Source organism: Neopelma chrysocephalum, unplaced genomic scaffold, assembly GCF_003984885.1.
Source record: "Neopelma chrysocephalum unplaced genomic scaffold, ASM398488v2 Primary Assembly neopelma1_44, whole genome shotgun sequence".
NCBI lineage: Eukaryota > Metazoa > Chordata > Aves > Passeriformes > Pipridae > Neopelma > Neopelma chrysocephalum.
In genome coordinates, this window is record NW_020897703.1 from 3590354 (window position 1) to 3614456 (window position 24103).

At 40.0% G+C, this 24103-nt stretch overlaps 1 protein-coding gene across 6 annotated transcripts in view; it reads left to right on the forward strand.

The window, feature by feature from the left end:
• Positions 1-24103, forward strand: part of MYO1B (myosin IB) — a 113004-nt gene that overhangs the window by 23373 nt on the left and 65528 nt on the right. For all 6 annotated transcript variants that reach the window (XM_027678133.1, XM_027678134.1, XM_027678136.1 and 3 more), the window contains one exon: positions 6693-6808. In XM_027678133.1, coding sequence (XP_027533934.1) covers positions 6693-6808 — 116 coding nt within the window. The remainder of the gene's footprint in view (positions 1-6692; positions 6809-24103) is intronic.

Sequence of the window (24103 nt, forward strand, 5' to 3'; positions counted from 1 at the left end):
GTCTGCTTCATTAATACTAACACTAGAGTCTGTCATAATGATCTTGAGGTTAGCAGCAATATTCACTGAGCAGGGAAGAGATTTCTGTGCCCTGAAGAAACTCAGAAGAGAAACCCAACAATGTGCGCTCATGCATCCACTTCAAGTACTCGCTTCAACTTGCCGTGTGGGTGTCTTTCTCTGGCAGATGATCTGCTCTTACTTCAGGGCTCAGATCTCAAACATGTTGCAGTGTGATTCAGGGCTTGATCCTGGCCAGTGTGGTTTGGCCACAGCTTGTTCAGGCTGCTGCTGTTTGCACAGTGACTTGCAGGATCAAGCCCATGTTAAAGAGTATTTTAGTGGTGGTGTTGTCCTCTTTGACATAGGTTGCCTGTGTTGCGATTGTTTGCTTTGGGATGTAGATGTAGCTTCTGCCTTTGTGTGACCTGTGTGAGCTTTGTTTCTTGGGTCATGATATCAGGCATTAATGTATTTGGTACAGGGCTGTTATTTTGTCTCCTAGCAGTAAGGTGGTTTTGCTTGAACTACGGATGCTGTTGCTTCAGTTTCTTATTTCTAGGTAGTTTTTTTTACAGTCTTTGCTCTCCCATGCAGGTTTTACAAGGCTACCTGTCGTGGTTAATAACTGCATTAAGCACATGTACTAGCTTACCAGGATTGGTTTTTTTGGTATTACAACATAATAGACTTTGTCCACTGTGTTTCTGGGACTAAAATGCTTTTTCTGGGAAGGTGGTCTTGAGCAAGAGAGTTTTCATCATCATGGAGAATAGGCTGTGTCTGTTCAGAAATCCAGTGATATATTTCTTCAGTTATACAGACAAAATTATAAAGGACTACATCCAAACTAAGATGAAAAACAGTATCAAGGAGAAGGAGAGGTTTTTCCATGTATATATACATCTGTGTGTGTGTATATATATACAGAGAGAGAGAAAGAAAGACTACATATGAGAGTTTAGTTTGTATTTGCAGTTTACTGAACACTAGCTTTTAGTTCCTGTTATTTCCATTTGACTGTTGCTCTTTGGGATCCTGGGGTTGTGTTGTGCCTGTGGAGTCTCTTACAGAGGGTACCTGAAGGCCCTGCTCATGCTCCTGGCTCACTGGAGCACAAGGAGCATTAGCCCAGCATTGGCTCAAGGGGAAGTGCAACTCTTGGCTTGAATCACAGGTAGAGTTTTTGTATGTGGTGTCATGAAGCAGTGTAGGCAAACCCCGGAGTGTTACAGGATGAAATTCTCGTTTGTTTGTTTGTGTTTTTCAAGTACCCAGCCCATCCCTCTCCACCAAGCAATACAAACACCTACACTGTCATACACAGGAACATAGTAAATCAAAGCCCCAGAAACAGTAAAGGGCTCAGGTGGTTTTGCTTTTAGTCTTTATGTTACTCTTTTCCTTACTCTTTTCAAATATTATTTCTTGCAACTTTCTGTTTCCAACATGAAGAAAAACACAATGAACCAGAAACACAGTGCATTTAGCTGCTTTATTGTGGCCAACCACAATGTAAAACAAATTTGAGCACACAGCATGATTGTTCAAGTAATAGATGATATTGTAATAAAGTACTAATCTACTTGCTAATGTTTATTAAAGTGGGAAACTTCATTCTGGGGTAAAGTTGCAGTGTTAAATTTGCCAGGTTCTGTTTGAGATTGAGACTGTTCAAAAAGCTTAGAACATGTAAGCACAGGCTTCCTCTGCCATCTCCTTGGCCTCAGCTGTTCTGAACATGCAGCGGCACACCTGCTTATGAGTTGGCTAGATCCAGAACTGCAGTAATTCAGGCAAATACAAAGAAAAATGAGTATTATATTAGAGATATAATTTTGCATATGTCACATTAAGAAACCCCACAAAACCAAAACACAGCACTCCCCCCCCCAGTGAAAACAATGCTGTGTAAGCTTTGGTTCTGGATTCTTTCCAATAAAATCTAATAACATTTCTCTTTGTTCTTTATTGTCTTTCTTTTCAATGAATTGTTTTAGCAGCATGATCTGAAACCATTCAAAGTCATAGGAAGCCACTATGTTTGAGCATAATCGTTGCTAAAGACATGTGCATTATACATATCTGGAGTATTAAAATTGGTCTGCATAAATGGAAGAATCTTTACTAAATCTTATTTTACTAGAATTTCTTTGTTTTCTATTTCCATGCCCCAGTGTTTAAATAATTAAATAAAGCAACCTTATTGTCCCCTGGGAGTTTAGTGCACTTGAAGGGTACATTAGCAGATGGGCATATTACAGCAGGACTGAGTTGTGTGCAGCAGCAGTTTCTCTAGATTGTTACAGGCTACCACAGGATTAGAAGCATGGGTTTGTTTTTGACAGAACTGACAAAAGGGATGTAGAGTACAGTTCCAGAAGGTTTGCAACAAATCTATGTAGATGCTTAATGATTTTAAACTCTGCATAAGGTTGCTTTGCAGAGATTGCCACAGATCCAGAAAAGCTTATAAAGATACAGAGCAGGCTTTTATGATAGCCCCAGCTGTGCAGCTTCTGTGCTGCAGCCTCAACTAGTGTCAGTAGTGTTCCCTGGCTTCTGCACATGTAATCTTCTCTCTTCTGGGCCCTTGGGGCATTGCAAGTATAACTTTGACAGGAGAAAAAATAGCTTTTTTTTACTATACTGTATCCCAGGTTGTGAAATATTCTCCCATAACCTGTACTAGTGGTCTTCCAAACCCCTTCTTGGGTTGGCCTGTGCTGCCTCTTGCCTGTGTATGAGATTTCACTGCAGTGCTTGTGCATCCCGGCTGTGGAGGTGTCTGGGGACCTTACACTGGGCTCACTGTAAGGTTTTTGCGACCTCTCAGCTGAAAATGTCCAGTTTCTAGCAAGAACTTTCCTCAGCCCTTGGCTGGGAAGAGGCTGCTGCCTGTATATTAGCAAAAAGAGCTTTGCTATTTCAGGCCTCTTCTTAATTCAGGGTTGACTTGGGTTAGAAAGATGCAGAAGGCCTTGCAAGGTGCCTGTAAGCTTGAAGTAGCCCTAGTATCTTGCCCCAGGTGGTTACATTGGCTTCCAGTCCTAGGGGAAGAAAATGGGGCATCAAAGTATCTTGGTCGTTGCATCTCCAACAGTACTTAGAAATGACGTGTAACAAATATCAACAGCTTTTCCAGTTGAATTGGGATTTGGAATTTTCTTCCTGCTTGGGGTATAGGAACGAGTGGTATGTGTTGTTTGGTGGGGAATGCAGAATGCATTGTCATTTAAGCTGATAAAAATGTGAATGCTCTTTTCTGCAGATGAAATGTTAGCCCATCACAATGTCTCCGTGCTACATGACAGATGCACTGATAAATGCCGAGTGAGAGGCCCTTTTGCTTTGGGTTCTGAACAAACACAGCAAGGAGACAAAAGTTGCCTTTGTGAGTTATTGCAATAAAGTAGAAACTGGAAAGAAGGAGGGAATATTATCAAAAGTCTAGTTAGCAAAACTTTTGCTAAGCAGATCTTGTCCAATCTTGCATAACGAGACCATGTCAAGATCAAGAAAGAAATCAAATCTCCTGACTGTGTTCTGTGCGTTCATCGTCATGAGGCCACTCCTCTGGGGTTTCATTTTTGTCCTTCAACAGGGAAAATAAAGAATCTCTTTTGTCCCTGGGGTACTGTGGTATGGTCTCCCACTACTCTTGGGTGTTCTGCTTTCAGCAATGGAATGTTTCTGTGCTTGTCGCTTGCTCAAGGATTTAAGCCATTTATTTTGTTTGTTTATAATAGAGTTCTGGTGGGAAGACAGATGTTATGTGGGAAAGCTATTTTCCGGATCTGTTTATCCCTGTTATGTGGAATCTCTCAGACCACCATTAGCAAGTAGCTATTAGGCATCAGCTTTGAGAGATTGGCATTTCTAGAAGAGGAGATGTATTAGTTCTTGTAAGCAGCTTTGCAGCAAAACCAGTGATTTCTTGGCATGCTTTGGCTTGGTGTTTAAGATGGACAGGAGTATGTCTTTGTTTCCATATGGTCATTTGACCTTTTGAAATATTGGTATTTTAGGAAATGGACTGTATTTGTTCATGTCTGACAATAAAGAGCTGACTTGAATTCTGAAAATACATTGTCTAAGCAATACTTAGCTATGAAGAGATGGTTCTAAATAAATCTCGTTTGAATGCCTGTGTTTAAAATTAAAAATCAAGGTTTTCACTTTCACTCATCTTTCTTTACCTTGACATCTCAAGATATTTCAAGGAACTTAGCAATTAAATTATATGCTATTAAGGTAGTAAAATAGGGGCAAATCTTTGAGTTCTGAAGAATTAATGTTTCAAAATACAATCTTCAAGATTTGGCCTTCATCTCTCTTCTGCTGATACTTTCCAAAACTAATTTCACAACAGGCTGAATTCACAAATTCCTAAGATTTAGAAGGAAACAAGTTAACATATTAATGTTTTATCAGGAAAGAGTCCTAATTGGGGTATCCGTGCACTTGGGAAGACTAGAAAGCTTCTTACGCTTGGGTATCTGTTACCCATGCCAAGAATCTGTAGACTTGCAAATTGCCAAGGCCGCATGTGTGCAGAGAGAGCAAAGTAAACACTGTAGAAAGGCAATTTTTGCATTTTCATCTTGTTCAGCCAAAGAGATTAGACATAGTTGGAAAGCGCTTTCCTCCGTAGGGGGAGGATGACCACAAAACTTTCTTTGTTTGAAGAACATATACATAAGCACACGCTGCGGTTTGTGTTTAAAACAAGCAAAAATCTCAATTATTTTGGGGTTGATCTCAACTGTCTGTATCTGAATGCCTCTGAGGGTGCTACCCTCCTGAGTTGTGGTGTGAGGCAGATTGGAGCTGTCCCTCCGTTGGGTTGGAGCCTGGCTGCCGAGGTGCGAGGCAGCTCCAGGCTTGCTCCCCCTCATGGCACTCAGCACGGGCCTTTGGGGTGAAACCAGCCTGTCCTAGGGTATTGGCTCTGTTCTGGGCTTGAATGCATGTCAGGAAATGCTTTGCAGAAGGTGCTGTCCAGTTGAAGGGAGAGGAGGTGTTTAGAAATGGTGAGGCTTGAGCCCAGTGGGTGAAGTGCTGTGTTTCATCGTAGCAGCACGGTACAATGAGTTGTCAGCAGGGGCTGCTTCTGATTCATCCTGTGAGTGGTAAATGTTACAAGGATGAACTACGGGAGTCTTTGGAGACCTCATGCCACTTGTTTTATCACTGTAGTCTAGTTTGTTCCACTCATTTTGGGACAGAAAATGCCACGTGAGCTCACGGCTTGCCTGCGCATATACGTGCTATGGAAAATAGGAAATATTGCTCTCCTCGCTTTCTGCTTAGGACCAAATTTAGTTGGCATTTAGCATGAAATTGCTTTAGACTTGGAAGTTAGATAAGGAAGGGTTTCAGCAATTAATATTTTTCATTTGTGACTTCCGCTCTGGCAGTAATTTGGTGCTCTGTTGAACCTGTTGCTCAGTAACTTGGGCTCCTCATGCCTCTCCTTGCATTTACACGTGCAAATTACAGCACTTTTCTCTAAGAAATGTCCGGGGGTGAAATCCACATAGTGATTGTGAGGTACTGAAGTATCACTGCACAGAAGCCATTTAAAATCATAGATCATTGTAAAAACTATTGTTTTTTCTTCCATCATTACTGTAAATGTAATCCAAGTAATGGGAACCTGTGACTTTTGTGTACAGCTTTACATCTCCCAGGTTATCAGAAAATTGTGTTTCATCAGGTGTTAATTATTTATTTCATGGTTGTGGAAAGAGATACCAAACACTTGAGGTTTTATTAATCTTTGGTCAGTACCTGCAGGCAGGATGGAATGGGGTTTTGGGATTTTTTGCCCCTCTAGTGTATTTGGATGCAACCTTTGCAGCTGGAGGGGGAGGCCTAGAGAGCCAGCAGTAGGCTCAACAAAGACAATTTAATTGTGTCATGTGCGGGCGTGGCAGTCGTGGTACACAGAACTGGTCTTCATTTAGCTCAGTAGTGGATGGGATCTAACAGAGTAAAACAAAAAGCTCCCTCTGCTTTCCAGTGGTAATGGTGAGTATGTTTAGAATCTGGACATAAAATTTATGCTTCACATCATGGTAGGACTTTGTCTGACTTTAATCCTGACAGTAAATCTCTCCTTTGGTGGAGACCTGTCAGAGGCTGTTAACCTTCAGGTTTCTTCTCTGTGAAGCTGTTCTGTGCTCAAGGCTTTGACAAGGTGTCATAAAGTTCCTCCTTGAGTAGGGGAGCACAGTCCAACTCCAGCATTGCCTTGCGTGGTTTTGTGTGAGTGCCCAAGGACTGCAGCAAAACTCATGTGACATTTGCCATGCAGATGGAGTGAGTTCTTTGTGAACATCTGTGTCCTTTTTCTTTTCCCTCCCCCAACTGAATTAGTCACAGAAATATAGTACGATTGGGCTTTCTTTTAAAAAATGTTCATAAGAGGCTTTCAGTTATGTAGAAATAGCTTCTTGGTACCCAACAGTGGTTTTTGAGAGAGATTTAAAAGACATTTCAGAGTGTATGCACATATTTATTTATTGCTACAGTTAGGTGCTTTTTTGTTTGTTTGTTCAGGTTTTTGTTTGTTTGTTTGTTTTGTTTTGTTTTTGTTTTTCTCAGAAGCATTAAATGGGCAAACAACATGTAAGCAGCAGAAGTATGTTAAAGAGAGAAATTCACGATAACTTTTTTTCCTTTGACAGACATACATTGGCAGCGTGGTGATATCAATAAACCCCTACAGGTCTCTACCCATTTATACTCCAGAGAAAGTGGAGGAATACAGAAACCGAAACTTTTATGAACTCAGTCCTCACATGTAAGTACAGCAAAGAAGTTTTAGTTTTCATTCTGTCCTGGAACAGATGGTACCAGCTGTCTCTCTTCTCAAAAGCTGCGTTGATTAAAGCAAGCAAAATGAAAATCACACCACCACTCCCACAAAATGAATTTTTGTTAGCTCATCTATATTCTAAAATGAAGGCAGAATGAGATACTCTTTCATGCACTTAGATTCTGGTATGTGCATTTGAGAACATCTTCCCCTAATAATTAAAAGTAGCCATTATTACTGCGTTGGAAAGGAAGCAGTGTGTTTTCAGGGAAATCTCTTCCTTTTGAAGTCCAGACTGCCTTGTGGAAGCCTCTAGATGTTAAATATGTGTGACTCATATAGTGTTACTTTTGATATCTGAAACTTTTAATTTATCTTTGTGCAATGCAAAAAAAACCCCAAACCCCCCCCCCCCACTCTCATGATGAATGTGGAAACATATTGGACGTGTCTGAATGGTAACTGTAGGAAAAAAAAAAGCTTGGTCTTCTCTTCTCTGTGCTGGGTTGAAATGAGCTCATTCCAAGAGGACAGATACAGCACCATAAATATATAATGCAAATTTTAAGGCTAAAATATGTAGCAGAATTATTGGTCAGAGCTATTGAGAGTAAAGGAACGTGGTTAAGCCCTGTGCATAATAGGACAAAATATTGATTGCAGATGTGGATGCTATGGCTGAAAATGAGGTACCTGGGCTTCAAGGTCTGTATGTTGCAGTAATCATTTTATCTTGTCAGACTTTGTAGTGGTGAGGTTAAAGCCAGGTGTTCCTCTCCTCTGCATGACACTAGGATAGAGAAGTGTTTCCAGCTTGTTGTGAAGTTGTACCTGACTTTGCAGCCACAAATTCAGGAGACTGACTTGAGCGATTGGATAAGTGTCTAAACGTGGCCATAAATTTTTCATCTTCCTTCCGTGTTAGCTTTTAGGTTAAAAGGAAATTATGTGTGGAAATAGTTCTGGAAGTTATTTTGTTCTGATTAATTTTTTGCCTTAAGACTTCATCTGTAACATTTCCACATGTGTTGGGCTGAAATGCAGATAGCGCGTTAATCAGATCAAATAAGCTTCTGGTAGTTCTTGGACCTCTTGGATCTGAACTCTGGCTATATTCAGGTTTTCCTCCTTCACAGTTTTGTTTAGCAAGCACAGTTGCTTGCTAAATTGACACAGTTCCTTGCTAAAAGAACTTTCTGCTCTGGTAATTCTGTTCAGCTGCATAAAATTTGCTGTCAAATGATGGAGTATTTTAAAAGTAAAATCTGGGATTTAAAGTGTGTCTGACATTCTGAAAGTCAGTACTATGTACTTGGTTATACCTTGAATCAAGTACATAGTAATATATTGATCTCCACATTTTTCCACCTCTCTTGAGAGATGATTTGCCATAACAAAAGTGGTCAACAATCATTCTTGTGTGTATTAACTTGTTTTAACTTGACAGAAATATGTTACATAAACATCATTCATTACTAATGACAATAATTGTATGGTCAGGCTGCTATCTCACAGCAAGAACTTCTGTGAGATAGAGCCCAAGAGCAGGAGATTGAAGTGAGAAAATGTTGACTTTTATGTCAGGAGATCTTGACTGCACTATAGCAATAGATTTTCCTTGCAAGTTTGGATAGAGTCCCAAGTCAAGAAAAATATAAGCCTAATTTGTCTTGGGCATATATGATCTCTCCACAAATTTTCTTTATTTGTTATGTCTCCTGTATGAAAATTTTGTCTTCTGACACCTGCTAAGTAGACAAAATATCTTTAAAAATAGAAGATTAGGAAATAATCTTTGTTATTGTTTCTTTTACCGATACAGTATTTTCAAACTGTAGAAATATAAAATGATCTTACTTTATGGTGACCTTGCTTCCCTTCCCATCTGCCTGTAGATACTTACAGGAATTGCAGAATCAAGAGAGTCACTTTAGTCTCTGCTAAAATTGGTAAACTTCTCACCATCTTTAAAAGATATTTGGAAAGTATTGTAGGTGTATAAGATAAGTGCTATGTAGGCTGCCTTATGCCATCTCCGACAAGCCTAAACAACTTTTCATCCCCTTTAATATGTAGTGCATTGTGCTGTACCTAAGGATTCATGCCAGTCCAGTTGTTCACTGTGTGAGCATGGAGCTGGTCCTTGAATGCTGGTTAACAGACCATGAGGTGAGTGTGCAGGGTGACCCTGCAGTCCTGCTGGAGCCGAGCCTGGGCTGTTCACCAGTGGGGTGCTTGCTTGCCAAACTGGTCAGTACAGACCACGAGTGGGGTTTGGGACAGAGCTGGCATCATCCCATCCTTGGAACTTGCAGCTAATTCTAGGGTTGACTGCTCTGGCAGCAGCAGGCCACTGCTAAAAGCAGGGTTCAGACATGTGTGGGGAGGCTGCTGCACTTCCACAGAGACCTTGCAATCTTCAAGGTAGTTTTTTTTTAGCTGCTCAGGAACTTTAATGAAGAGATGCTGTGAGACAAATTGCAATTTGTGGTATTTGTTCTGCCATGGGGGTAAGAAACCCCACATTGATTTGTGGAAATGTACATACCTACTTTTCTTTGATGTGTAAATCTCCATTGAGCTGTGGCCTCTTCAGAGGTATTGATTGTGGGTAAGCCCCCTGCACCATTTAAGTGTGCTTTGGGAAAAGACTTTTCATTCCTGTTGTGTAATCCCAAGCAAAGTAAAACTCTGGACTTTTAATAGGGAAACTAATGCATACAACCTAGAAAGTGTGTCTAGAAATAAAATTACATACAGTGTGTTTCTTATTTCAGTGTGTCTTTTGTACAAATAATGTGGTTTTATTACTAATGGTAGCTAGAAAAATGCAAATAGTTAATTGAAAAAATTTTTAGCGGTGGTTTGGTTTGAGATTCCTTTAGAAACCAGATCAGTATGGCACCAAAACTCTTCTGTCAGAAATAAATGTGCTGTCACCTGTTGGCATGATAACTCATATTCTCCGATGTCTGTCATTTTGAAGAGAACCTTCAGATTTGGGAACCCCAGGTTTTAAGTGTCAGCATCTCCAGAGTAGTCTGCCATGGGACATTCCTGCACCTCTGGCTCTGTGTGGTTTGGTTATTTTCCAGTAGTTTTGTATGACCTTCCATCTGTGCTTGAGGTACATGTGCGTGTTCCAGTGGGATGGATTGATATAGGGAGGGTGTTCTTGAGAATGCCACCTGTCCCAGTTAAATAGCAGGCTTGGTGAGCAAATGAAAACAGAAGGAAAGAGAGAAGTATATAATGCCATGAAGGAAATCCATACCTGGAGTTTTTTTCCATATATGGTCATTGAAGGAAACATACTTATGGGAGTGAAAAATCTGTTCACGTGTATTCTTAGCCCTAATCTCAAAGAGGAGGGAGGGAGGGAACACCTAATCATCTGCTCTGTGTTTCCTCAAGAGTGTCTGTGAGAGTGACTGACTCTTTCAGTGACGCCAGTTAACACTTAATTGCAGGGTTTGGACAGGGTTGTTTTGGTGTTTTGTTTTGTTTGGTTTTTTCTTTTGTTTTAATTTTGTTTGGTTTTTTTAATGATCTTTGGAAACTAGAGTAAAGCCACGACCACACTTTGAATGGGCAGCCAAGCTGAATTTCTGGGAGAAAGTTTCTGATCAGGTGATTTTGGATAGAGTTACACCTGATAAAATTTGATCAAAGAGATTTTATTTTAGTAGTTTGTTCCTCTCTAAATACACTACTGTTGTTGTGGCACCATATAATAAAGCGTTACTTTTCTAGGTCTTCTGGAATGCTTGTTTTCATAGTCTGTGGCTATTTGCATAGTTGTAATAGGAAGTTTACCAAGCTTTTTAATTGTTGGGTTGTTGGTTTTTTTGATGTTTTGTTAATCTTGCTGGCTTTGTCTTTGTCTGCAAGGCAGGATCAAACTTGTCTCTGACTTGATAGGGCAGAGTATGACATTTCAGTGTTCAAACAGTTTGCTGCTTGATTTGTGCAGTCCTTACATTTCTGTTCTGCTCTCTCAGTTAATGTAATTACTCTTTCAGTTGATGTAATTGCTGCTTTGCTTACCTTGTGGGTAGGCTGGTCATGAGAGCAAGCCAAGCTGTCTATCTTGCTATTTCACATTGATTTTCACCAGTGACAAAGGCAGCTGCTGGTGTCTTTGAAGTGAATGCAATGGGAAATCAAATAGATTATCATACCACATATTTGTAACCATAATGCCGTATCACTTTCCTACCAGTAACAGATTTGCTTTAAGGGATTGCAGAATAGGTGCTTCCATGCATTTCCTATCTTAACATCGGTTCCTGGCTACCAGCAGCTCTCTGTCCCTGGGAGGTAGGGTGGCATGGTGGCTTTTTGCACCCCATTATGTTCTGAGGTGCCTTACCTGCTCGCTCTAGAAGAATCACAGATTATTTTGAGGCACAAAATAAAAGTGGCAGCTGTATTGCTAATGGCAAGCTACAAGCAAATGAGGGTTTGGTCAATGTGCATTTGTTTTAGCTATGCACTGAATTTTTTATGGTGACAAACTAGGAGCACAGTGAAAATCTGGAGAAGGCTTTTATCAGACGTCTATTGAATTCCACTTGGGCAATTTGCTGTATATTTTATTTACTTGTTATTAGTTCTTTTAAATCAGACATTCCTGAAGAGACAATAGTTTGCATGTAAAGCTTTCAAATTTAGTGAAACTTAAACTTTTACAGGCAACTCCAGAAATCCAGCTTGCCTTTATATGGAATACAAGCACAAATATATTTGTTAAAATGTAAGAATAAGGAACTTATTCATGTTCCTCATTTAAAGGATTGTCACATAGATAATTATTGGGACAAATCATTAACTTGTGGATAACTGCAATTACTCTGACAATAGATAGTGTTTACTGTTTCCTTTTCAAGTTTTGAGCTGATGTAAGCGGTGAATATAGAAGTTATATTTTTGCTTCTATCTTTTTTTTTTTTTGCTGGTGTTCCAGGATTGCGTGTCTTTGGAAACACCAAGATTACAGTAACTCTTTTTCCTCTATGATGTAAAGCAAATATTTTTGTCTGAAGTGTATGATAAAGCCTCAGCTGTGAAGGATAGTTTTTAACTATATGTAAAATAAGCTTTTCCCCATAGATAGCAGAGTTGTAAGATACATAATAGCTGTCTTTATTTGTTGAGGAAGGGGGTGGTGGGGTGAGAGCCTGTGATATGGTTAAGTGTCCTTCATTGCCCCAGTATGTTTATTTTAACACTTCCGTTTCAGTTTGTACTTTCCTAATCTTCATTTGCCTTTGTTTTGTTTTTGGTTTGTTTTTTTTTTTTAACCACCCCTTCCATGGTATTGTTCACCTTGCAGTGTCTGCTTTTTAGAGACATTCTGTTCTTATTCCTAATAATTCTTTACTTTTCCAGAAACTCAGTCTTTGGACTTGTTCATGTGGCTCAGCAGAGTGCTGCTTTCAGAAGAGATATATGGTTGAGGGAAAATGATCACTTCAGAGGTTAGTTGGCAAGATCTGTGACTGATAGAGATCATAAATAGCAATTAGAAAGGACTGTCAGTACCTAATTGTTAAACCCATGCTAGGAATTAGTTGAAAGAGAAAGGGGGTGGGAAAAAAAATCTACAGAGAACATTGAAGTCTTATTTTGGCAGGGGTCAGGATTATTGCCCTCTTAACCTCCCTAGCGAGGCAGCACTGGATATGGTGTATCCCTGAATGTAAGTCCCTCAAGCATAGAGATGAAAAGAGGATGAAGCATCACACTTGCTTCAAGAGTCAAAAGACTTTGTGCCTGAGAAGAGCCTCTTCTGTTGCAGTCTGCTCTCACACCACCCATGGCATTCATGGTTTCCTGTATTTTACACTTGGTAGGAGACCTCAGAAGTCTTTTTGAGAAAATAAGAGTTTTGAGGAGGGCAGTTATCATGTGGCTGTATTGAAATGGCCGTCTCATTCTCTGAAGAGCATTTTGGAAGTGATTTGCTGACTTGAACGCTTAGGGTATGAAGCAAGATTTCTCTTGCATACAACAATAAATTTAGCTTTTCCCTGAAATTTGAGCAGGGCTGTTTTAGTGGGTTTGGATAGCACATAATGCAGCCATCTCACCCCAGTGCTCCAGAGGTGGATGTAGTCTTATTGACAAGAACAGTAGTTGCTTGTTTGCTGCTGGTATTAGATTGCATGAAAATTTGTAATAACACAGAATAATACAGGAAATGATTTATAGCAGGATGTGTGGCTGTAAGGAGGCTCCAAAAATGCACCCAATATCCAAGAAGTATAGACTGAAAAAGCAGTGCATAGATGAATGTTGTACTTTATTTTAATTTTTAGAATGGTCTGGAGTGACATTTAGACTGGATTCCAAAGTTTGGTGGAATGAGCCTTTCCATCAGGCCTCTAAGTAGCGCTGTCTAATTTAAGGAATGAAAAGGCCCTTTAAATCCTTTTTGTATGGCACTGGTGCTGTCATTCTTCTGTGAGCGTCTGGGACGTGGGATGTCCAAGATGAGAATGTACAATGCCATGTTGTAGCCGCAGAGCTGTCGCACAGGTGGGGTGGAGCTGCCAGAGCTGCTTGCACACAGGCTATGTGGAGTCAGGGTGGATTTCTATGCTCTTGTGGCATTTAAACACTTCCTAGGCTAAGAAGGAGTATATATAGAGACTACAGGAGATATAAAAAGCATCAAGACAACACTGTCTCCCAAAATACCCCAGGGGATGGAGAGTACTGGCTGCTGCTGGTCTCGATCTTCTGCATCTCTCCGTCTTTTAGAAGATACAGAAGCATATTCTGCCATGACAAAATTATTCAAAAGCACCAGATCCACTGGCTTACAAACCACTGAAGTGTCCATAGCTATGCCAGTTGGCAGTGCTGTCAGCCACAGCTCCTGAGGTCCCACTGCCAGATATCCCTCCTCTCTGGGCAGGGCCCACCTGGCTCCACTAGAGCCTGCTCATCCATCAGTTTCTCCTTTGGAGAGCTGTGTGTGGTCCTAGCCAACACTCCTGTGTCCAGTGGGCTTCTTGAGGAAGCTTGCAAAAATGTAAGGCTTTGGGTACCTTTAAAATGTAGTGAGTTTGTAAGGAAAACACTTAACTCGAGATCTGTTCCAGATGCTTCTGTAACTCTATAATTGTTGTCATGGTGTACAAAGGAAAATAATCTAGAAGCACCCTTCATGAATTAACTGCTGGCTTAGAGCCTCAACAAAATAACTTCATTTTCAGAGCTGTTTTCAAATATTTACTCATACCTCTGTACACAGCATACTTCACATGTGACTTCAGTCATGTTGGGGATCGAGAGTCAAATGTTTTTAGTTATCTATGGTGATCTCTTTCTCTCTTCTTTTTTTTGCATGTGAGTGTATTTGTTATAGTCTGTGTTTATTTGTAAGCACAGAAAAGTTTGGGGTTTGGCTAGATTATTAGACCAACGGCAATTAGGGCAAAAAAGAAAAAAAAAAACAAACCTTAATATACATTATGTTGGGGATGTGTGTAAAGGCTTCAGTAGTCTAAATTAATGGTAACTTTTTTGCCAGATCCTATTTCTCTCATTTTCCTGGAACTGGATTGTTCTGTCTAGCATTCATATTATGCCATTGGTATTTTTAGGATATAAAATGCTGAGGGTATTTTTTTTAAATTAATTCACATTGTCACATAAAGTAAAATGTTCCAATAGCTTCATTTTTCTTTTCATTAGAATTTTGGGGCTTTTTTTACTCACTGAAAAGGATGACTTGTACTTATAAAGGAGACACTGCTATGTTTCGCTTTTTAAATGCTTCTGAAAAGTGAGGGGAGGTAGAGGACCTGTCAAAAATGAGACAAATCCCATTTTATGCATTGCATGTTCACGGACCAGAATTTTCATTATGCCCTTCCTGCACTAGCAGCATGGTACTCTCCTAAGATCTGGGATTTCAAATTGCAATTAAGAACAGCTGTTGTCCTTTCATTGGAAGTGTCCCGTTGTGTTTAGTGGTTGTCTTTTTTTCTTCTTTTTTTCTTTTTTTGAACAATTTAGAGCACACCAGGAAATGCCCATCTGCTCTGTGAGGAGCCTTTGTCATGATTTTAGATACAGCATAAACAAGGCTAATGTTTAAAGCCTTAAAGAAACTTTAGTAAAATTTCAGATATTGTACCACCTTTAGCGTCAGATCGTTTTCCATTCAATCTCTTTTTATGGGCAACATTATGCAAAAGGCTGCTTTTTTCAGCTCTGGGTACATTATAGTTAATGTAGTTTGGGTTATTAAAGATAAACTTTTTCATGTTAGGAATCAGGAAATACACAGTCTTAATATTTACTGTCTAGCACACTGAATAATCTTTTACTTATGTTTTGAACAGATAAGAGAGCTGGGATTGGGGTTTACAAACAGAGGTCTGAACTACAAAGACAGTTTAATTGTGGTCATTTCAGTAAATTAGTTCAAATCTGCAGTTTTTTGTATACACAGTTTCTGTTTTACCTATTAAAGAAATGATTTTTAGTTGCTTAGCCTTGTGGAGTTCAAGCTGCAACTGATCATAATTACTGCAAGATGACTTTTAGTGAGAATGTATCCACAGGATGAAAAAAACTGTGTGCAGTTGACATCCTCCTTGAGCATCAGCATTCCAGCCAAGGATGTAGGTGCAATACATTGTCCCTGGAAATAGTCCACATGGGCTGAACTGAAGCCTCGTATTTGAGCAGTCTGAAGAAGGCTTTCATTTCCTGCTTTAACCTTTCATGGAAAGATAATTTTGGACATATATCCACAAGTCTCATTCACAAACTTGAGCAAATGCCATTTAATACACTGAATACACGCATTAGCTCAGTGTTGTAGCTGAGCTAACAAGCTCTCAGAAGCTCAGATAAGCTTTAGTACCTACTTTGCCTGGGGGTTCATGACAGGTATTTTGTTTGGAAAAGGGAGCTGGGAGGCAGAAATTAAGTTGCATAAGCCTTCTTAGCTTCTTAACAAACTACTTGGTTTGTTAAGAGAACTTAAGAGTTACTTGCAAAATTAAAAAGATTCAGTAACTCCTGAGTAGAGTAGCAGCATAACTATGTAATTACATAGTGTTGACATTGCCTTTCAGATATTTTCCAGATAACTGAATTAATTTTATTTGCAGTTCTGTCACTGTTGTCTCTCATAAACTTGTAGGCCACTGCATTCTAGCTTTTGTTACAGAGCCTAGATTTCAAATCTGATGATTAGCAACTTACTTCAGCTCACAAATAGCTATGAGGGTGTGAGAATACTCCTATTGTCCCTCTACTCTGCTCTGATGAGCCCCACCTGCAGTGCTTCATCCAGCTCTGGAGTCCTCAGCTGGATGCAGCTGACAGGAAGGACATTGACCTGTTGGAACGAGTCCACATGATTAGAGGGATGGAGCATCTCTCCTATGAGTAAAGGCTAAGAGAATTGGGATTGTTTGGTCTGGAGAAGAGAAGGCTTCGGGGTGACCTAATTGCAGCCTTCCAGTACCTGAAGGGAACCCATAAGAAACATGGAGAGAGACTCTTGACAAGAGCATGTAGTGACAGGATGAAGGGGAATGGGGGAATGGCTTCAAACTGAAAGAGAGGGTAGTTTTAGATTAGATATTAGGAAAAAATTCTTTTCTGTGAGGGTGATGAGGCACTGTAACAGGTTGCCCAGAGAAGCTGTGGATGCCCCATCCCTGGAAGTGTTCGAGGCCAGGTTAGATGGGGTGTGGAGCAACCTGTTTTAGAAGAAGCTGTCCCTGTGCGTGGCAGAGGGGTTGAACCTAAATGATCTTTAAGGTCCCTTCCAACCCAAGCCATCCTATCATTCTGTTTCTATGGTACTGTGATATGAATTCGATGAAGTACTTGGGATTTTTTCTGCTGGCAATCTGTTGCCTTCCACTGCAAGTATATGGCTGACATCTCTTTACCTGTCTCATCACTCCAAGATGTATCTTTTTATGTGAGATGTTGTAGCTCTTGGGTGTGTGCTGCATTCTGGAGTTTAGTTGTGCAAGATTATGCTGTTGTCCTGAGAGGTGAGACCTTTTAAAGCATGTCCCTTTCTATGAAGTGAGTATGTGAAACTGCACACCCTACTTCAATGTTTTCTCCCCCTGAGTACTGGAACATGTTTCTTTACTTTAGAATAAAGTAATAAATTTATTTTTCACTCTCCAGCTTATTTGGAAAGCACCGATACATCTGCAATAAAATTATTTGCAGTGAGAGAAGTCCCTCCGTGAGCATGTGGTAGCAATAAACACATATTGTGGAAGTCAAAACTTGACTTGCCATATCTCTGCTGTTACTGCACTGGGAGGAAATTACTTATTCCTGCCTTCTGACTTCAGGGTGATGCTTCTTAAGGCTGCAAAAAAAAAAGCAAGATTTTCCATTTGCTGAGCAGGAGTATGTTTTCTGAGGCGGAGACATAAAAGACTATGTGCTAAACATTTTTCCATGTGAAATCATAAGAGCAGCACTCTCCCCTTCTCTGTCCCAGGAAAACCCTGCAACCAGTACAGCCCTGTTGCGGGGGAATATGTGAGACCAGGAAATCACTGGCATTTTTAAACGGAGCAAATCAGTGCTCTGCCACTCACTGGGACGAGGACTAACTATAAACCCCCCAAAAACATCCTATTTAAATAATAAATTAAAAAAGGGAAGGAGAAAAGTGACTAATAGTACATTCCCATCTGTACGGGAAGAGCCAAGTTATACTGATCATTGTTCCTCTAATGGGGTTATAGAGTCTTGTCTTCTGAGTATCTCACTTAACCTGTACCCTGGGTCTGTTTTTGCTAAAATAGCTATGGATAATTGTAAGGACCCATGTTTAACCACAGTCTGTGTTTTAAGAATGAGGAATAATTGTTTTGCAGTGTTTTATTGAGATGGAAAACATATTATTTGTAGCTACCTAAGTAAAGATGAATTATAGTGTTATTGGGGGAGTCTTCTTATAGCATGCTCTTCTGGTGCAGCAGCATACTCAAAGCATTTCTTGTTCTGTGGAAAAATATTTCTTTTATGTAAAACTTGGTCAAAGCTGACATGAACTAAACACGTGTGTTTGACCAGTGAACTTCCCTGTGTTTCAGACACACCCTGTATTAGGTACAGAAACTAATTCAATTTTCTGTAAAAATGTTGAGAGTCTGGGTATTTCAGTGCAGAAAGGGAACGACTGTTTTCCCCTCCTCCCCCCTTTCCTCACTGTCCCAGCCCTTCATTTTCACATATGTGCAAGAGCTCAGAGGTGCAATTCAAATCTACTACTGCATAGTTGAAATAGTAAACTGGGATTTTAAATAATTTTGTGCCCTCTGGTTAAACTCTGACAGAAGCCAAGCATGGCAAATCAGGTTGCACCTCTCTTCCCTTACTGTTCAGCTGTCTGACCCATTTGAACTGGGGAAGTGGAATAAATCCTAATTTTTACAAGCCCAGCCTCAGGGACTGCAAAGCTTCAGAAGGTCCATGTTAAAACACAGATAGCTTGCCATCAGCACTTCTGGTGTGCCATGAAACTGCTTTCCCTGCCAGTGGCCACAGGCTTGTGTAGTGCAACTGGGTTGGCAGTGCAGGGAAAAACCTGGAGCTTCTGATGCAGAATATGGCTATGAATATGGCTTCAGCATATAGTTTGGCAGTAAAAACACTGAGCGTAAGGAGTTGGCTGGTTTAGGAAGTCATTAAATCAAGCATGCAATTGCTGATTTATCTTAGCAAATAAACAGCTAATTAAATACAGTTTTTGATAAAACAATGGAAAACACTTTCTGTACTTCCCTTCAAGGGGACAGTAAAATTATTGGTTTTGTAAACAGAAATGCCCAAGAAATTTGAAATCCTTGCAGTGCACGTTACAGCAGACTGCTTTGGTGTAGGTCTGTGGGAGGCCTGTCTGTGTCCTCCTGTGTGACCATGTAGGAGCTGGTTGGCTGCCTTGCATAATGCAGCCCAGTATTTGGGGTGAGAGATTGTTTTGGTTACAAACTCACTGGTAAATGCTGTGATGCTAGTATGGGTGGGGAGGTGATGGTTATGTGCCATCCAGCTGGCTGATCTAATTTCAAGGAAAATGGGACTAATCAAGGGGTGCCCAAGCCAAGCTGCTGTTCTGAAAAGCAAGGTGGTATTTGCTTCCCAGCCTTGATTTATGTGTATCTTCACTTTAGCTGACAAGAACCTGCTCCAAATAGGAGTTTGCTGTTTTGATTCCCTTCTTTAGGCAAACTAAGTCACGAGTTACACCTGTTGTCTGTGTGCAGCTGCAGGTGTTTATGGTGCGTACAGCTGGCATTGGTCCATGTTAGTTTGGTTTGGTATGCCCTGGAGTACCAAAATCAATCTGGTATTCCATGGTTAATGTGTCACCAGGACAGGGGATGAACTTGTTGGCTGCATCACCAAGGCTCTGCCTACTGCTCCCCTCTGCCACCATCTTGCATTACTTTGGGGGACCCAACCTTGTCCCCATGCCCTGGTCAGTCTCTTGATGGTGTGCTGGGTGTATTTCCCTACCAACTGACAGCACTGAGCTGTTGAATGGAATGTGGACACTCTTACCAGGTTTGCTAAAACTTAGATGGATTGTAGTCTGGATTAGAAGGTGATGTGATCATCCTCAGCTACAGAAATCCTGTTTTGCACCAGTTGAAGGAAAATAAGGCAACAGCTGTGTCATAGGCTCCTGGTAAAAGGCAGGGCATCTTGTTTTCCATCATACTAATGTGCAGCTCTAACAAGATTCCTTAGATGTTGTTGAAATAGGCAGAAAATCAATGGCTGCGTTTTTGGCTCTTGTGTGCAGTGCTAGGGAAAGATCACTGTTGGTTTAAAAAAAATAGTAATTTTTTTTTACTTACAGTAAGTGATCAAAACTGATAAAGTCTGCCTTGAAATGGAAATAGGTGCCATCCTGTGAGAGGGAAAAGGATCAGGCTGTGATGAGCTGCATGGTTGTGCAGGCACAGTAGTTGGGGAAGAAGCATTGGCTGAACCTCTCTGTAGGGAGGTTTTTGAATTGGACTCCATTGAACATGTCTAAAATTTGCCTCAGTCTGAGAAAGATGAGATTTTCAGCAAAAACATTTTTTTTCTTTTTGTCCAGACCTCAGACTACTGGCCTGAAACAAGTGTTCTAAACCTGCGGTGTATGTATGGGCATCGGAGGGTATATTATATTCCCAATCTAGCGGAACAGAAAATAAATCTCTCTGGCTTAATATTAGCCTATGTACTGAAGTGTTTTACTCTTGAAAATCAAGAGTGGCTTTGTCCTTCTCCCCCTCCCTTTTTCGCTGCCCCTACCCTTCTGTAAATTACTGCTGCTTCTTAAAATCAAATAGGCTGATTTACACAGCTTTGGGCTTTATTCTGCATCTAATAACGTCACAGTTGCTAATGTGAATAACAAAGCAGGAAGGCCTATGCAGGAGGTACCCTTCTGCTGTGTGTATTAGCCACGTAGTATTGTTGATCAAACAGGTTTCTGTGCTCACCAGGAAAATAAAAATGGAGAATATGAATAGGAGAAAAGGTTTTCCATCTGTCTTAGCACACCTCTTTATCCTCGTGTTTAAATTTGGTGGTGTTTTCTGGGTTTTTTTTGTTTTTTTTTTCCTGATTGGCATTATTGAAAGAGCAGCTGCTTGCCTGTGAAGGTCTATCCTAGCTGATGCTCCATCAATTCAGCTGTTACTTTATTCACTCCAGTGGCAGGCTAATCAACCTTTTCTTTTCAAGTGTGTCAAAGTGCTGAACATGAGACAGTTTGTAATTATGGAAAATGGGAGTACACTTTTTATCCTTAGGGCAATTAGATTAAATGATTCTGCACTATGAGCTAATACTATAAATAATATCTTACAGTTGTTTTTCCTGAATGGTGAATTTTCCACTGAGTTTCAATGTGCAGGGGAACATATATAGTGATGATTTACAATATAAAGCCTCTAAGTACCTTATAAAATTTCCTTCTACTCTTTCCAGCTCAAGTTTGTTTTTATACTCAAACAAACTCTGATTCTGATGTTTTCCCACTGCATAGTATGAGAGAAGGAAATAATTAGTTTGCTGTTACCCTGAACACTTCTGTGCATACAGAAAGAGAAGGAAGGAAATCAAATGATGCTCTTAATTAAACTTGAAATAATTAAATTATATTTTATGTAAAATTTATATTAAAAGTGTATGTACAATTTACATTTTACTGCTCTTCTTTTTAGTCTAGCGTGGTATATAGTCTTTGATAAGCACTGACTTTTAGTATCCTGCCAGTGTGTTTAGACACACTTGAGTAGAAATGAACCCTGGTACCAGAGCTCTGCTCCATGGGGAATCGGAATGGTCAAGAAGAGAGTTTTTTCTAATTTCCTTTGAAAGTAGCAAATGAGGTGTCAGTTGCCAGCCAAGATTAAGCAATAGATGTTCTAAAATGGGAACCAAGAATCTCTGAATCAAAGCAACAGCTGGTGAAGATGGGATGAAGTGAATTGACTCTATTAGTGCATGAGAAGAGCAACTGGAGGGAATTTAAAGTAGTGCTAACTAATTACTGTTAATTGAGAATGCTAAGGAAAATGAGAGAAAGAGTGAAAGTGATAGCAGAAAGAAGAACCAAAGGCTGGCAAATACTGATTCTTGTGATTTTTGGCTTAAAGGAAAAAGATGGTAGAAAAGCTGCTCCCATGAGCTGAATTTCTGACAATAAGAGCAAGGTTTTATACCCCTGGTGTAATTATGGGTGTAGTCTGGAGGGTTCAAATGTAGCCCTAGCACTTGGTGCTTGTTTTAGGGTGAGTGCATGGGAACCTTGCTCCTGTCTCTTCCTGACCCTGAGTTTATGTATTAGCATGGAGATGCTGGTGAGATGCTGAAAATTGCCCTTGGAAATCCCCCTTGGAGGCCTATGCTGTTTCCCTTTGTTAGAATTTTTGGGTTAGGAACTTTGTGACAGATCTGACCATCTGGAGCTTGTGGCTGAAAAGGCCTTGCTATAAAAAAGCAGAGCCTTCTTACTGAGCTAGGTGTGGGTGGTGTTTCGATTTCAAATTGCTTCTATACTTAAGTCTTAGCTAAAAGAGAACTCCAGTAAATATTTCTGTGTTTGTTGTGGTAGGAGAATGTCATCTTCTTTTATGAAAACCTAAAAATCAAAGGAGAGCTTATTATAAGGTATGGTAACTGTCGCTGCTGACACACTCACCAGCTAATTCGAAACACATGGTTTATAACTGCTTTTTAAACTACAAACTATTCTAAAATTTTACTTAGGCTCTGTAATTGTGAGGCGGCTCGAAGAGTGGTATGTGGTTTAAATCTATAGTTGCAAATGTTGACTTTACAGAGCCATGTCTCTTAATGTTGCTAAAAAGAAGAGTAGGATTCCTTGTGGTCTATAGATCACTGAAATGTGTTAAACTAAAATAACGTTGAATGAAATTTTTTTTTAACAAATAGGGAACAGCGTAAAATTGCATTTTTTTGATCAGGTAGAGTTTGAACTAAAAGACTCAAAGTTTGTTTTTGTTTGGGTTTTCTTTTATTGTAAATATAGAAGGCAATAATAGATAGGAAGGACTGTGAGGCACAATGGTGTGCCATGAGAGTCAACATGAGACTTGAATAGATCTTTTTCTTTTAGATAAAGATCTTTGTTCAGACTTTGACATAAATGTGCTTATGCTGTTTCTTCAATGCCAAAAAGACAAGGAAATCTTAGTTGTTTAAATAGACTCTTGGTTATTCCTCCTCCAGTTGAATTGTTGGAACACTGGTTGAAACATCAGTGGTAGATTTTAGAACACTTCTACTAGGTAACTTTTGATAAGTATGTATGTAAAACTAATTTTGAAATGAGTGGACCTATTTTTTCTTTTGTCTGTAGTAGGTAATATTTGATTTACTGGTGGAGTATTAGGCTTTGGTGGATTGTATAAGTTGTATGCCAAGCATCTCTGACTGGATTAAACCAGAACTGGATGAAATCCCCCTCTCTTCTCCAACTTCAGAGGCCTCATTGCAGTATTAGACTCTCAGTTTCTCTGCGGAAGAAGGAGAAAAAGCATCATTTGGGGTTTTTAACTATGCAGTGCAGGCAGAGTTAAGAAATACATCAAGAAGTAAAATATATTTTGACAGGGGCTGTTGAGAAACTTAAATTCAATGTATTAGAAAAGATGAATGGGTACTAAGCTGGTTAACTCATAACTCAATATATCAACAGAGAGAATACTTTCTCTGTGCTTGATGCTGACTTCATTTTCTGGTGTGAAACTACTGCCAAGAAAGTTGTTTCAACAGTGAAAATCTAGTTGATGGCTGAGATTGTTTGAGGGACAGCAGGCACAGAATGAGCCATCCAGTCTCTGAGTATGAAAAGCATCTCAGAGTCTTATCTTATTGCTGAAAGTCAGTTTTCTCAGTCAGACCTGTGGAAATCACAGCATTAGTGTTAAAGTTGTCTCACGTGGCCCGTGAATGCTCAGTGCAGTTTATTCCTTTCATCTTCATCCTGTTGCTTTTTATTTTTTCCTGGCAAAAAGGAAGGTAATGTGTGCTGGAATAAGCTTTTCTGAGTGCTGCGCCTTGTACTCTTCAATTTACAAGTATATCTGCAGCAGTGTTCAACAAATATTATTAATTTCCTAAACACATCCTGTGAGGGAGTCTGGTAAAGTGTTACTGCTACTGTAGTTTGGATTCCGGGCAGTAAAATGGATGCCAGAAATTGTGTCACGGTCTCACAGCAGCAGCAGAATATTATTTTTTTAGCTAGTTCTCCAGCATGTTGGCCACTTCACAATCCGACTTTGTTGTAATGCTAAAACCATTACAGCCTGCTACTTTCTCGTAAACAGATTTTCACCTCCAGTTGAACTACTGAGTTTAAATGCTTCAATCACCACAGCAGTATTAAGGTTTGGGAAATCAGTCTTTCTCCTGGGTTCAATGGTATATGTACCGAAAGGAGTTAATGACCTTTGATCGTGGGTGTTAAGTGGATGGCCCAACCATCTGTGCAGAGAGAAGAATTGTGATTTAGTGCCTTGGACAAAAGTAAGTTGGTGAGAAAAGCAGTGAGAGAGACGAAGGCCTGGGTGGGTCATGTAACTAGGCAGGCAGATGTGCTGTAGGAGAGAAGAAAGGAGGGGGACATAAAGAGAGGGGAATCAATGACATAAGCATCCTTGGCAGGTGCTAGAGAGGGAGGGGAAGATCTTATTGTTTGGTAGCAAAGGAGGTGTAAGGTATTTTATTTACCCATTTTCC